Below are 13,035 nucleotides of genomic sequence, written 5' to 3'. Positions count from 1 at the left end.
GACTTAATATATTGCTTCTGAAATAAAACACATCCATCACTGTCATTTGACGATTTCTAGCATCAACGCTATAATCACTTTATTATATATGTATAACTTCAACATACAAGTACCTAACCTAAAGAACACCCCTTCATCTGTTTTGAATTTTTGATGTACCTAATATCCATCAGTAACATGCTCTGGAAATTCTGGAATCGACATTAGTATAAATAGTAGGTACCTACCTAGGTAAACTAAACCCTCTTGGGGTAAACTAAACCCTCTCTTCATCATTCACAGCTGCATGTATACCTAATGTAATGTACATTTTAAGCCAAAGATGCAACAGATACATGATTGATGGATCCACCGAAGAAAGAAATTCAGATGGCTAATAAGTCTTAAATGAAACTTGTACCAGCGGTTTCTTTGTCCTGTAGGCTAGCTACAGTCTCCATGTGACGTTGGAGTGCCTTCTTTGCTTTCCTTGACTTTGGTACAGGCTTCTTGTTAGTGTGCCGCAAATTATTTTGATTTAATTCATTTCTCATTGCCTCTACTGGTGGAATCTGGTGAATAAACAATGAAATTGAGAGTCGTTTTCATCTCTCCTATTTGGAAAGTTTAATTTTCATGGGTATATAGCCGGGTGGAAAATTGCGTTTTCATCTCTAGGGTGTAAAGTTTTTATTTTTAATTTTTCGATTAGCCACTTTTTTTTACACGTTTCGGCATGGCCATCTAGATGCACGTCGTGACCAAGGAGCTTATATACAACACTGGAGGTTGAACACCGAAAATCCGTTTGAAACAAGAAATTTGATCTTTATTACGTCACGATCATATTAAGAAAGAAATGGAAGTCATTCGTGAAATGTGAAAGAAAGAGATGGAATATATAAATACTTAAGTAATAAAGGCAAAACTTCTTCGTTCGGCGTTCAACCCTCCAGCAGGGCTACTATGAAACTAGAAACTCTAAGTTCGTGTCGTGCCGTTCCTCTGTCATTTATATTATTTAATACGAGAGCGAGAGTGACGGTAGGATACGAACTTCTAGTTAGTTTGTATATAAGCTCCTTGTTCGTGACCAACTCGATTTTTTTTATAGCCGGCCGTGGCAAGTGGCCAGTCGAAAAGGTACCGTTGGAGGTTGGATATAAGTAAATTCAATTTATTATTATTCTCATTTTTTTGTAGTATTTTACATTCCTCACAGTCAAAATGAAAAGTAAGTGTCTAACTCGGGTGAAATTACCTATTTCCCCTCAATCTATTGAAATATCTCGGGTGAAATGGGTCACTTTCCACCCTTGGTTATCAATCTACTATTTGTCGCAGTCGGTAGGTATAGGTACATCATGTTATTTTTTATTTCCGTTAACTTTAAGAGAATCTTCAACAGGTCATATGAAGTTATTTATCTAAGACACCAGTGGCTCTTTCATTTAAATTAAGCGATAATGAAGATTTAAGAAAAATAACAAAGTTTGCGTATTTTACAATTTGACTTTTAACTATGACTGAAGTCGACTAATGTATAAGTGTTTCTTATTAGCCAAAAAGTTATTTACCAGGAAGAATGGAGTTGTCAGTCAAAGTTAACGGAAATCAAGAAAAACATGGTGTAGTGTATTAGGTTATAATAATAATGCCTGTCTTGTTAAGCTGGCTATATACACAGTAATATTGCTACTGCAAAAAATCTATATTGAGAATAATATACTCACATGTTCAGGAATATGAATGTATCTGATATTACGTCCCTGAACAAATAGATTATCATACAAGAATTCATTCCCACTTGCATCACAAAATACAGCAGTCGCAAACGATATATTCATGTATCTGAAAGAAGTTGGTTACATCTTTGTTAACACTTAAGAAACATTGTAATATTGTATAACATATGGTTTATTGCAGAGAAGCATGGTATAAATAGTATGCAAAAGAATGCTAAGTAAAAAAAGTTTTTTTTACCCATCAACAATGGCCACTTCGCCACAAACATGGGAGTCATCTCGCAGGTCCACAGTTATATTTTTGCCTTCCAAAGCTTTTACTAAACAGAGTAAAGTATTATGATAAAAAAACTGTTCCCTTGACGTCCCAACAAAATGTTTAAACATGATTATGATTACTTCTGAAACATTAATGCAAATGGCTTAATTTAATAAAATTAATATATACCAAATTTTTTTTAATTCCAGTTTTGATGAAGCCTTTTTTAGTTTAATACATAATACATATTCCAAAACAAAAACCAAAAACTACCAAAAACTAGTCAGTCTGATAAAGTATTAGAAGTGCATGAAATTTGACTTACAAATTAAGACAATTTATAAAAGATTTTAAAAAGATAAGAAAGGCAAATTACAGCATAAGCATTAATCGTCACTGCCGTGTTAAAACCTCGAAAGTAACAAAAAAATTCAAACATTTTATACTTCTATTCATGAGAAAATCTTGTAACAGACATCAATTTTTGGTACTTACTAGGTTTTCACACGGCAGTGACAAATTTACTTTGTAAAAATTGATGAGGACGGAGAAAGGAGTTAATATGACCAATACAGAGCACAAGCTCACAACACAGGCATGCAATGGGTATAGTAAAATGCTGATTCTATTTACTAAAGTGTAAACAAACATAGGTATGCAGTGTCTAATTGCTACAGTCTCTGCAGTGCCCAATTTAAGGATAATCTCTTCCTGTGTGTAGTAAACAGCTATGAGACCTAATGTGCGAGTGGGCAGCAACTCTATTGCCAGCAACAACCTCCGGAACCGGACTCCACCTCTATGGTGTGGAACGCAAGGAGAGACCACCACTATTATACCAAGAAAGTGTTGTCTGTTCTTCATTCAATAACCACTGGTGACTAGAGATTAGGTGCAAAATTGTGAACTTGTAATGCAATCATTCAACTAAAGTTGAAGTTGAAATAAAATTATTAAAATATATAAATTATGTTACAATGCCCTAATTCTTCCTTACAGTTAGTCAAGTCCTTAAAGAATGAGAAATAAAGAAACACAGGTATAAATACACAATAATATTAATAAATCAATACAAATAATAGTAAAGTTTATACTGATTAGATTATATACTATCAATTCTCTTGTTGCAATAATACATATTTTATTTCACTATTGTCAGTTTAGCATCTGGCTTTGACTTCAGTTCTAGTTCTGCCTTCATTAGTTTCCATTCTTCATCTACTTTTTCAGCAAAAAAACTATAAGTTCCTCTATCTTTAGGCCCCGATACTGGAACTCTAAATCTGGCAATTTTATCATCAGCAAAATTGTTTTCTGGGTCCGTTATTTTAAAGCGTTTATCTTTAATCGGTTCTCCTAAATAGTACACGGCCCCAGGATGAGTTCTTAACCTTTTCAAGGCGTTTTTGTAGTAGTCGTTTTCCCGGACCTTGTCGATCAACCGGTGCTGCAGGTAAAATCCAGTAGTGCTGACAATGATGCCGCCCCAAGCAGCAATTTGAACCAGAGTTCTATTTGATATCGTCATATTAAATAACCTACCAATTATTGTACCTATTTGATATTGATAATAACGGTACCTACTACTACTTGTTAAGAAAGTTCGCTCAGTTCACGGCCGGTTGTCTTCATCACAATCATAGACTACTAAGAGATACTAACTAACGTATAATTATTATTATTATTCCCTCAACGTATAATTCATATCATTATTATTATTCCCTCAATGGCGTATAATTCATATCACTCAATGCCGTCACAAAGTGTCACAATGACATATTATCTATTTTTTAAATTCATTCCTTTTTCTTCAAGATAAGGCAAAAAGAACTAGCCTATACAGCTGCAGTTCATTGTAATTTTATTTTTAGATTGATTTAGATCTGTCCTTTTTTAGCTTTAGTTTAGTTATTTTTCTTTTATACTTAGTAAAGTTTTAATTAAGTTTAAATACTTATTTAATGTTCTTATATCAAAGTTTTATTGCAAGCAAGAAGCTTAAATTGCAAGTTTAATAAAGATGATGGAATATAGGTTAGAATAGAGTTAATACATTTAATTAAACACAAAAACATGTTGAGTTCTGTTAGGTTGGCTGCCTGCGTTGCGATAGGTTATTTTTAAGTTAACAATTTACTATATATGCTGTAGTCTTTGTTCTCAACTTTATTCTATTTGTAGTCTGTGGTGCGGCTGTGATTCTGAGACGTCTAGAATTCGAAAATTGGTTAATTATCATAAACTTTGTAAGTATATAGTTATAGAATATAATCATTATTGCGTTAGTTAGTCAGCAATATATTAGTTTGCGAATAAATTTCAGTCAATATGTCGGCGGAAACAATCACTACACCTCCATCAGTTTCATGGGCTCAGAGAAGTACTCGTGTGTTTTTGACGTTCAATGTTGAATGTGAGAAACCAGATATCAAAATTGAAAAGAAAAGCATTTCCTTTAAAGGGTTATGTGCACCAGGACGAAAACTACACGAAGTAGACATACCGCTGTACGCCGAAATAGACGTGGAGAAAAGTACACAAATTAACAAAGGCCGATACATTGAGGTTGTACTAATGAAAGATAAGACTGATGACTCATTCTGGCCCACGCTGACCAGCGACAAGAAGAAACACCACTGGCTTAAAGTCGACTTCAACCGCTGGCAGGACGAGGATGAGAGTGATGAAGAATTAAATGACATGAATGACATGTTTTCCAACAAAATGGGCCCCTTTGGTGATGATATTGAAAAAGATGATTCTAGCTCCGCTGAAGAAGATCTTCCTGACATAGAATAGGTAAACAATCTCAAATTTACAAGGCTATGGAAAACCAACTAGACATCTAGAATATTAATTTATATTTGTGCTTTTATACAAGGAAATAGTGTGGTAGTTACTACTAGCCTTGGCAAAGGCATAGTTATCATTAATTATTTAGATTATGTTTGTGCTTTTGGTGAATGTTTTGTTATGTATTAAATTTAAGATGAAATGCATTGCGAGATGCTGAATATTCTTTAATGTTCATTAAATTATAAGTGTATAATATACAGTGCACCAAACACAACCAATGCTTGGTGCATTAAAACAATATACTATGGTAAATTGTTGTCTTCAAAATGTTTAAACATCCTTAAACTGCCATAACCATTGAAAATGTACAATGTACAATGTTTCGCAACAAATGTTGCAACCCCATAAATTTCACAACTGTTTAATATTTCTGAAACTAAATATTTCAGGATTTTTACAAAACTAACCTAATCTAACCTAAAGGGTTCCACATGACGGCCCTGAAAGAAATTCTGAATTATAAACAGTTTTAAGAGTTTGCAAAATGAATCCGGTTGCCAAATGTTAGTTGCTGAATGAGCAGATACCATTGCAACCAGTAATTACCAAACACACCCAAGCAGCATGCCTGGGCAAACAACACCCAGTACAGTGCCCTTGCTCCTCATGTTATTAGGAGAACTGGGCTTTAATTATATTATATAAGCCATAGTAATTATATTTTAAAAATCTAGGGGTGATAGATACATTTTATGGATTTGGAATATTTTAAATCATTAACCTCATGAGTCCTTGCATACTTTTATAGACTTGGTACAAATCAATGGTTAGAGTAACTGTCAAATGTATAGTCATCCAAGGAATTCCTTTGCCACTGGAAAGGTTAAATGCCAGTTTTATGGCTTAAAACTCAGACAGCTGTATTGTCTGATTAGCTTCATTGTTTTAATTCAGATATAGAAACTCGCCAAAAGTTAGAAACACTTACTTGGTTGGCTGTACTGCAATAAATAAAAAACTTTAAATACAAGATGTCTTAAAATTGTTCCAGAATATTTATACAGATAGTACGTTTGACCTGTAAATGTTTTCATCTGAATTTTTGATTCAAAATTTAGTCAGGCCTTTGATGCGGATACACTGTGAGCATAAATTAATGTATGGCTTCCTTTCACAGTCAAACTAACCCAACCACCAGTTGAAATATTTTGGATCAATGTTAAGACAGACTACAGACTAAAGAAATTATTCTATAAAAACAAAATTCATTCAGATCTTGTTAGGACGGAGGAAGTAAATTATTGTGGATCAGGAACTCAACTATTGCAAGTGGATTACACTGTTTTCCGGCCTGGTTAATACTGACATGTAAATACTGACCCAATTTTTCGTGTACACTCCTACAGAAATTCATGTCTGTTACCAACATGGACGTGAGCATGAATATCTATATCCGTATTTCCATGTCGATATTATCCGGGCCGGTAAATAGTGTCACCCCCGCAAGTTGTTGCTTAGTAAGAATTAATATTGAGCACTGGGATGCAAGTAACAACTGTCTATGATAGAGTAAGTAAAAATTGTGGTGGTTATCATTTATACATATTTAATTAATACCCTGTTGTTGGAGCATACTGATGAATATTGCAGATACGGAATATACTTACATTCCATATATCGACAGTCCCCGCAAATAAACGTGTAATATCAAAACATCACCTTTACAGGAAAAATAAAAATCGGAAAAACTGTAATAGCTCTTCATCTGATGGATTAAATTTGAAACAATGTATGAAGAAAACAAAGAACATAAATACTCCAACAATTATATGCCTCGACTGAAATTTTAACTGTGAATTAACTTTCTTTCTTTCTTTCTTTCTTTCTAAATGCAAAAAATACCAATTATTTTTTTATTCTTGTGAAAAAGTATTTGTGCTTTTATTTCAAAGATGTTTTACACTATTATTCATATTACAGCGGCAAAAGGTCGAAAATGTATTACGGAGTACACTTATGTTCAAATAGGAAATTCGTTTTGATAATAAACGCTGGCACGGATGCTCCTGTGAATTTTTGATATCACCTATTCTGCCCGTTTAAGCCAAAAGGCGCCATCTAAAAAAAAACACTTGAGTTATTAATACTATTGTGTAGCTTAAAACATTCTGCATTACATGGTCACAAAGTAGATAATATAACAGAGACACCACCTAGTACAAGCAAATGGTATCACCCTAATACTGGCTATTCAACTGGCTATTTTTCTTTCCTTTGATTTTCCAATAGATGGCACCAGTGAGAACACAAATAACACGATACGTATTGCCATCTAGTGAGACACTAAGGAAACGGTACACTGACAACAACCAACAAGCTTACCAACTGAGCCTAGACGAATAGAGATGCGCATGATGTCTCTGTCTTATTTACGTTGTTAGAAGAAAATGGCATGTTTCTCTCAAATAGTTTCGGCGAATGTGTGCAAGCGCGGGGCAAGCCCAGCAAGCGCATTCCGGTTATTCGCCATCTAGCGTCACAAAACACTACGAAAGCCTTATAGCTGAAATGTAGCCACATGTGACCTATACTTTCGTATTCTCAATTTATTATTTATGGTGTTTCTTATCTTCAAAATAAGGAGTTGAATAATAAAATTGACGTAAAGTTGTGTATATAAAATATGCTAATCTTTATTCTAATCTCAATATTTCTACTTAATTCGGCTTATTCACATTTTATAATTTACAAATGTTAATGGTAGTGCCATCTATTGCTGTTTTTTAGTATTAAAATATAGCTTGTAGGGGTTGGTAGGCCATGACATGGTGTAAATGACAGAAAAGCGTTTTTTTTGAGGTAGCGCCTTTCGGCTTAGGAGGGCAGTATTTTGCTATCAAAGTGTTTCAGTTTTTATTTCTGCTAATTATAGATGCAAAAATAAATACACACTAACTTCCAAGTGTTACTTGGAAACTGTGAAGAATATAGGCTATTACACAAGCAAATTGATTCGCGTGCATATTTCATGAGACAATACAAAAACGAATACAAAAACGTGCAATAAAATATATGACATGAATAAACGTGTAAAACTACTTTACATGTAATTTATTTTATATATAGATATATCTCGTCTGTTTTAAACAATAACACACGTGTATCATAGGTATCTATGTGTAAGATAGGTATATTATTTTATTCATGCGAATTTTATATTTCTTTTTTCCCTAGAACAAACATTTACATTGCCTTAAAATAACTTATTTAATATTATACTAGCTTTCGCCCGGGTGGAATTCGGTTATCGCGCGCTGTTCCCTCGGGAACTGTGCATTTTTCGGGATAAACAGTAGCCATATTGTCACTGTCTGACCCATAAACTATCTCTACTTATGCGAAAAATCCAGCGATCCGTCGCTCCGTTTTGACGTGAAAGACGGACAAACATACAAACACACACACACACACTTTCGCATTTATAATATTAGTATGGATTTACTTTAAATAAAGTACAGATGGTCCGTTATAGCTAAAAGAACGTAATTAAACAATAATAAAAAAAATGGTGTAAAAGGCATTACATGTATGTTCGCGGGGCCCGTTGATAATGTTAACTGATAATAATAAAGAGATGCTGTAAGACATTAATGAATGATTCATATGTATAGTGCTTTAATAATTTTGAATGAAGGTAGGTACACTACCGTCAGAAAGTTTAGGACCAACAAAATATGTAAAACTTCGAACTTTGATTCATCTGTCTATAGTACAGTCAAGGGCAAAGATATCGACACAGCCAAAGTTACAAAAATATGTATACACGACTTTATGCACTAGCATAACATTAACATTAAGGCCGTGTATACATATTTTTGCAACTTTGGCCTTGACTGTACTTTCGACCAGTGTTCAAGTCCAATCCTTGTTTGGTTTGCGTAATAATGGTTTTTTAAAAGCTACACACACAGCCCAAGAGACCATGTTGAAGTAGTTGGTTTTTATTTTACTGTAGTAGACGTACTGGGGATTTTCTTTTGCTCATCGTCACAGTTCCTCAATCTTCAACCTCGCTTGATACTTTGGGTCTGCCAGAACGTGCAAGATCCACTTAACTTTCAGTTACCCTCTTCCTCGAAAAAATGTAATGAACAGCCGTCTTAGAAATATTCAATTTACTGGCTATATATCGCTCTGTCTTGCCTTTCTCTTTGACTGTGATGATAGCACGACCCATTATTTCGATGATTTTTACTTGGAGCCCTAGCAAACCGAGTCTGTCTCGATTTTTAGCGATATGTGATACCAGCACCTAGGTCTATTTATTTGAACTAGGATGAAATGTGAAGAACTGAGTTTTCAAGTTCTTAAAACAAATAATATCATTAAAACATCAATAAGTGTTTGAAAATATATTTTAAATGTAAGTATTCTCAACTAAATGCTTTTTCCTCACAAATATGGTGAAAAGAGTTTTGCTAACGATTAAAAGATAAAAATAATAAGTTTACGTTGTTTTATGTTGATTAGAAATTAAATTTGATGTTCTGTATAAGAATTTATGAAAATTGTGTTTGGCCTTAAACAAAGTTTAGACTTGCAAGAAAAATCGTGCAAGTTGCATTACATTGCGGCGCTCGATTGCCCACTACAAACTCGTTGGCTTTACGGCCTTGCAATGTAATCCAAATTGCACGATTTTTATTGCGAGTCTAAACTTAGCTTTAAATTTTCTGACGGTAGTGTATTAAGTTACAAAACAACAAAACAAATCAGATACTTTTACAATAAGGTTTTCGGCACACAAACGAAAAATAATTTCTAATTTTTCATTGCTTAAAAATAAAGAATGGTTGAATTACCTACCAAAATTTGTATACACAAACTAAATTTCTTAACTAGTGAAGAGTTCTATAAATAGTCCATTAAACGCTACTGAATAGGTTGTGTATTTACACCTAAGACATATTGCAATATCTCATTCATGAAAGGATATATGGTTGCAGGGCTACCTAGCAATATGTTATGTATGTAATGTAACCATACTACTCAATATTGTGCAACCAGCTTTAAAATATTAACCAATGCTAGCAATATTACTGCCTATTTGTAGTGCCTTTAGCTAGACATAAATGTAAAGGCATGACTTGGTTACTAATTAAAAGAAAGTTACAGCTGCTTTATGTTTATGTACCTATACTATTTCAATATTGTCTTTTATTATGTGTATTTTTTGTATTGTTTTATCCAAGTTTTGAATTTCAACTTGAGTGTGTCCTAAACGCATACAAGACCATAAAGTGCCGTGCAACATTGAAATATCGCGCCACGTGAGAGCGACATAAAACACGCACGAGGATGCACTGCTTGTATGCGTTTTGTTAAAAGTATCTGAGACAGTAGCGTTTATCGAGGTTATAGCTTTATATCCAAGACAAAAACTCTACTCACAGCAGTTTCTTAGTTACAGACAGTGGATTAGGGATGGTATTTTAAAGATAGTGAATTTAGGTCTAACATTGTATGTGCATTCTTGTTTCTTTGAGTTATCAGGCAGCTATTTTGTGAATTTGTGATTAAATAAGTTACAAATTACAGTAGTATCTTTGTATTATTGGATCCTTTGTAATGCATTAGTGATTTACTGCTTGTACCGTAATGGAACTAGTTTATAGCGATAGTTTTTCCACTATCCCATAAAGGTCCCATTCCTACATGAAACTGTTTGTATGCCTTGCAAAGACTATCAATATCGATTATAATACAATGTGTGGCCGATCTTCTGTCCAGCAGGGCTACTACGAAACTCGAAGTTCGTATCGTACCGTCCCTCTCGCTCTCGTATTAAATAGTATAAGTGTCAGAGGGACCGCACGAGACGAACTTCGAGTTTCGTAGTAGCCCTGCTGCCCTTAGGCCGGCCAATCAGATTGCAGCAATCGCCGCAGTGGTTAAATAATTTTATTCTTTAAAATTGTGTAATATGAATATCTCCACTGTATTCAATTAGTTAATTTCTCTATGGTTCCATGATATCGGTGATAATTTTTCTAGGATCCGAACTTAAATCGACCTTTACCGGTCTGATAATAGAATGAAGATAGAATGACACGACACGTAACCCACGTAACTAACAACATGACACGAAACATGACACGTATTTTATAATAAATTTAGTATAATGTGAAAATATTAGAAATAGGTTTGCAAAAAAAATAATCGTGGACAGGCTATTTTTTTAGCAAACCCATTTCTAATTGTATTTTCTAATAGGTATATACTAAATTTATTATAATATAAAATACTTTTCATCCTATTATCAGACCGGTGAAGGGCGATTTAGGTTCGTACCTTCTACTACTATGCGCAAACTTTACAAATCTATCTGCGGCGTTAACACTTTACCAGGTTAAGGGATATATATATGTCTCCCTCATAGTATATCGTCAGTGGCGTAGCGTGGACTAATGTAGACGTGGGCCAATGATACGTGGGCGAAGTCGTATCAGCGAGGCCCCTTTTCTATGGTCGCATCGCATTTAAAGAGGCCTCGTGAGGCTCTGTTAAGTGCGAGGCCGTGGGCGAGGGCCCACTCCGCCCACGCCTAGCTACGCCACTGTATATCGTTTACCAAAAGTGTCCGATTTCAACTCCAAATCTCCTACAAAACATTATAATAATCAATCCCTGAAAATATGATTTCATGATCACAACACACAGCTAAATCCAATAATGTGTCTTTGGCAGCCGTTTGAATTCACTTGACCAGTAATTGTAGTGATTTGTGACAAAATCCGAATATTACTACTTAATTTCAGCGAAATAAAAGCATAAAGGTCCTTGACAAACTTTTGATATTTTGTAGATTTTACCACCATGATACTTTTCCACCAGAATTAGGATGTGGGATGACACTATCCCATTGACTTGTTACAGTTTGACTATGTGGGAACTATTTTGCCCATAGACCGGTAAATTGTCTTGTCGTGTCAAGTAAGTAAATAAATAGCTGTGTGTTGTGAATAAAGATCATGAATTTATATTTTCAGGGATTGATATAATGTTTAGTAAGAGATTAGGAGTTGAAACCGGAGTATGTCATACTGTATAGTATGTGAGACACATATTACTCTATGCCTGATCAAGAATATAATTACGCTAAATTTGTCAGTTCATTACTCAGACAGGTAATGGGAATACCGTGTCCCACATTTTTTTCTGGTTTACAGGAACGTACCTATCCGACTGTAATACATTTTGTACAAGACGTTTAATGCGGTTGCAAATCTATAAAAAATAATTTATAAAGACACGCTTGTTCTTCGCGGCCTGGTGAAGGGTTAGGTAAATGTGTGGCTGGCAATAGAGTCTGTATTTAAATTAAAATCTTCCTGCTCTGTAAAATATGTGCGACGTCTAGAATGTCAGAAAATATTTATGCCTGTCATGCATGAAAGCTAGAAATAAAACATAGCATAGTTCTAACTCGAACAATCTAAAATTAAATGTATCGTGAAAACTACACAAAAATGAAACAAAATACAGAATAAAGAATACCGCCGGTACCTAACACCAAACAAGCATGTATCCATATTTTTGTGTAAAAATCTGCCGTTAATAGTGACACAGATCTCAAATTGGTAAGTAGTTGAAAATGGGGGAGTCTACAACGGCTACTACTAAGAAAGCAAAGGGTTCCAAGACTTCAAGCAATTTTGCAGTAGATTTCAATTTGACTGACCCCAAATTGCAAGCAGGTATCTTAGTACTATTACTGGCAGCTTTAGTGATATTGCTTTGGTATGGGTGCGCAAGTGGCTGTCTCGCCGGACACCGCCGTCGTCGCAGACGTTCCACTTGTAGCCGTTAATATTCGAACTGTTCCGTTTTCTGCGAGAATACATAAAGATTCAAAAGTTTGAAGCATGTGTACCCAGAGGCAATCATAAACATCCGACAAGTACTGATTACAGTACTTTACATCTCTTTGATACTTGTTGCTCTTTACAACACAAATGTCAATAGACATGTCATCCAATCTAGCAGTGACATCACGAAAAGCAAAATCTTACAAATTACGTGGAGAAAATGTAAAAAGTGCAAAATTATGATTTAGCAAACAAGATGCGCGCTTAATAGAGCTCTTAACAAGAATGGCAAGTGAAAGCTTTAAGTTTTGGAAAAACATAGGGAAATTTTCTGCTCCGGCATCTAAAACTGCTTCTACTGTCAAGGATTCTCCACCCCCGAACCCGG

At 34.6% G+C, this 13,035-nt stretch overlaps 3 protein-coding genes across 5 annotated transcripts; 1 reads left to right on the top strand and 2 right to left on the bottom strand.

Annotated features, from left to right (window-relative positions):
- Positions 1-36: 36 nt before the first annotated feature.
- Lsm10 (U7 small nuclear RNA associated Lsm10) lies at positions 37-3,755 on the bottom strand. 3 transcript variants are annotated; one of them, XM_074088028.1, is made up of 4 exons: positions 3,526-3,755; positions 1,963-2,125; positions 1,713-1,830; positions 37-551 (listed from the first exon to the last, which is right to left on the bottom strand). In XM_074088028.1, the coding sequence occupies exons 2-4, from the start codon at positions 2,109-2,111 to the stop codon at positions 384-386; spliced, it is 435 nt and encodes a 144-aa protein (XP_073944129.1). In that variant the 5' UTR covers positions 2,112-2,125; positions 3,526-3,755; the 3' UTR covers positions 37-383. The 3 variants fall into 3 exon arrangements, with proteins under 3 accessions (XP_073944129.1, XP_073944122.1, XP_073944114.1); XM_074088021.1 differs by having other exon boundaries at positions 3,564-3,755; XM_074088013.1 differs by having other exon boundaries at positions 3,568-3,755.
- LOC141428205 (cytochrome c oxidase assembly factor 1 homolog) lies at positions 2,132-3,529 on the bottom strand. Its single transcript, XM_074088040.1, has one exon. The coding sequence runs from the start codon at positions 3,509-3,511 to the stop codon at positions 3,125-3,127; it is 387 nt and encodes a 128-aa protein (XP_073944141.1). The 5' UTR covers positions 3,512-3,529; the 3' UTR covers positions 2,132-3,124.
- Positions 3,756-4,123: 368 nt separating the features above from the next.
- On the top strand, positions 4,124-10,380 carry LOC141428182 (cytosolic Prostaglandin E synthase-like). Its single transcript, XM_074088001.1, has 2 exons — positions 4,124-4,229; positions 4,307-10,380. The coding sequence occupies exon 2, from the start codon at positions 4,312-4,314 to the stop codon at positions 4,780-4,782; it is 471 nt and encodes a 156-aa protein (XP_073944102.1). The 5' UTR covers positions 4,124-4,229; positions 4,307-4,311; the 3' UTR covers positions 4,783-10,380.
- Positions 10,381-13,035: the final 2,655 nt, after the last annotated feature.

The sequence above is a fragment of the Choristoneura fumiferana genome, chromosome Z (assembly GCF_025370935.1).
Source record: "Choristoneura fumiferana chromosome Z, NRCan_CFum_1, whole genome shotgun sequence".
Lineage (NCBI taxonomy): Eukaryota > Metazoa > Arthropoda > Insecta > Lepidoptera > Tortricidae > Choristoneura > Choristoneura fumiferana.
Note: the sequence above shows the minus strand (reverse complement) of the source record. Positions and strands in the feature narration are given on the sequence as shown.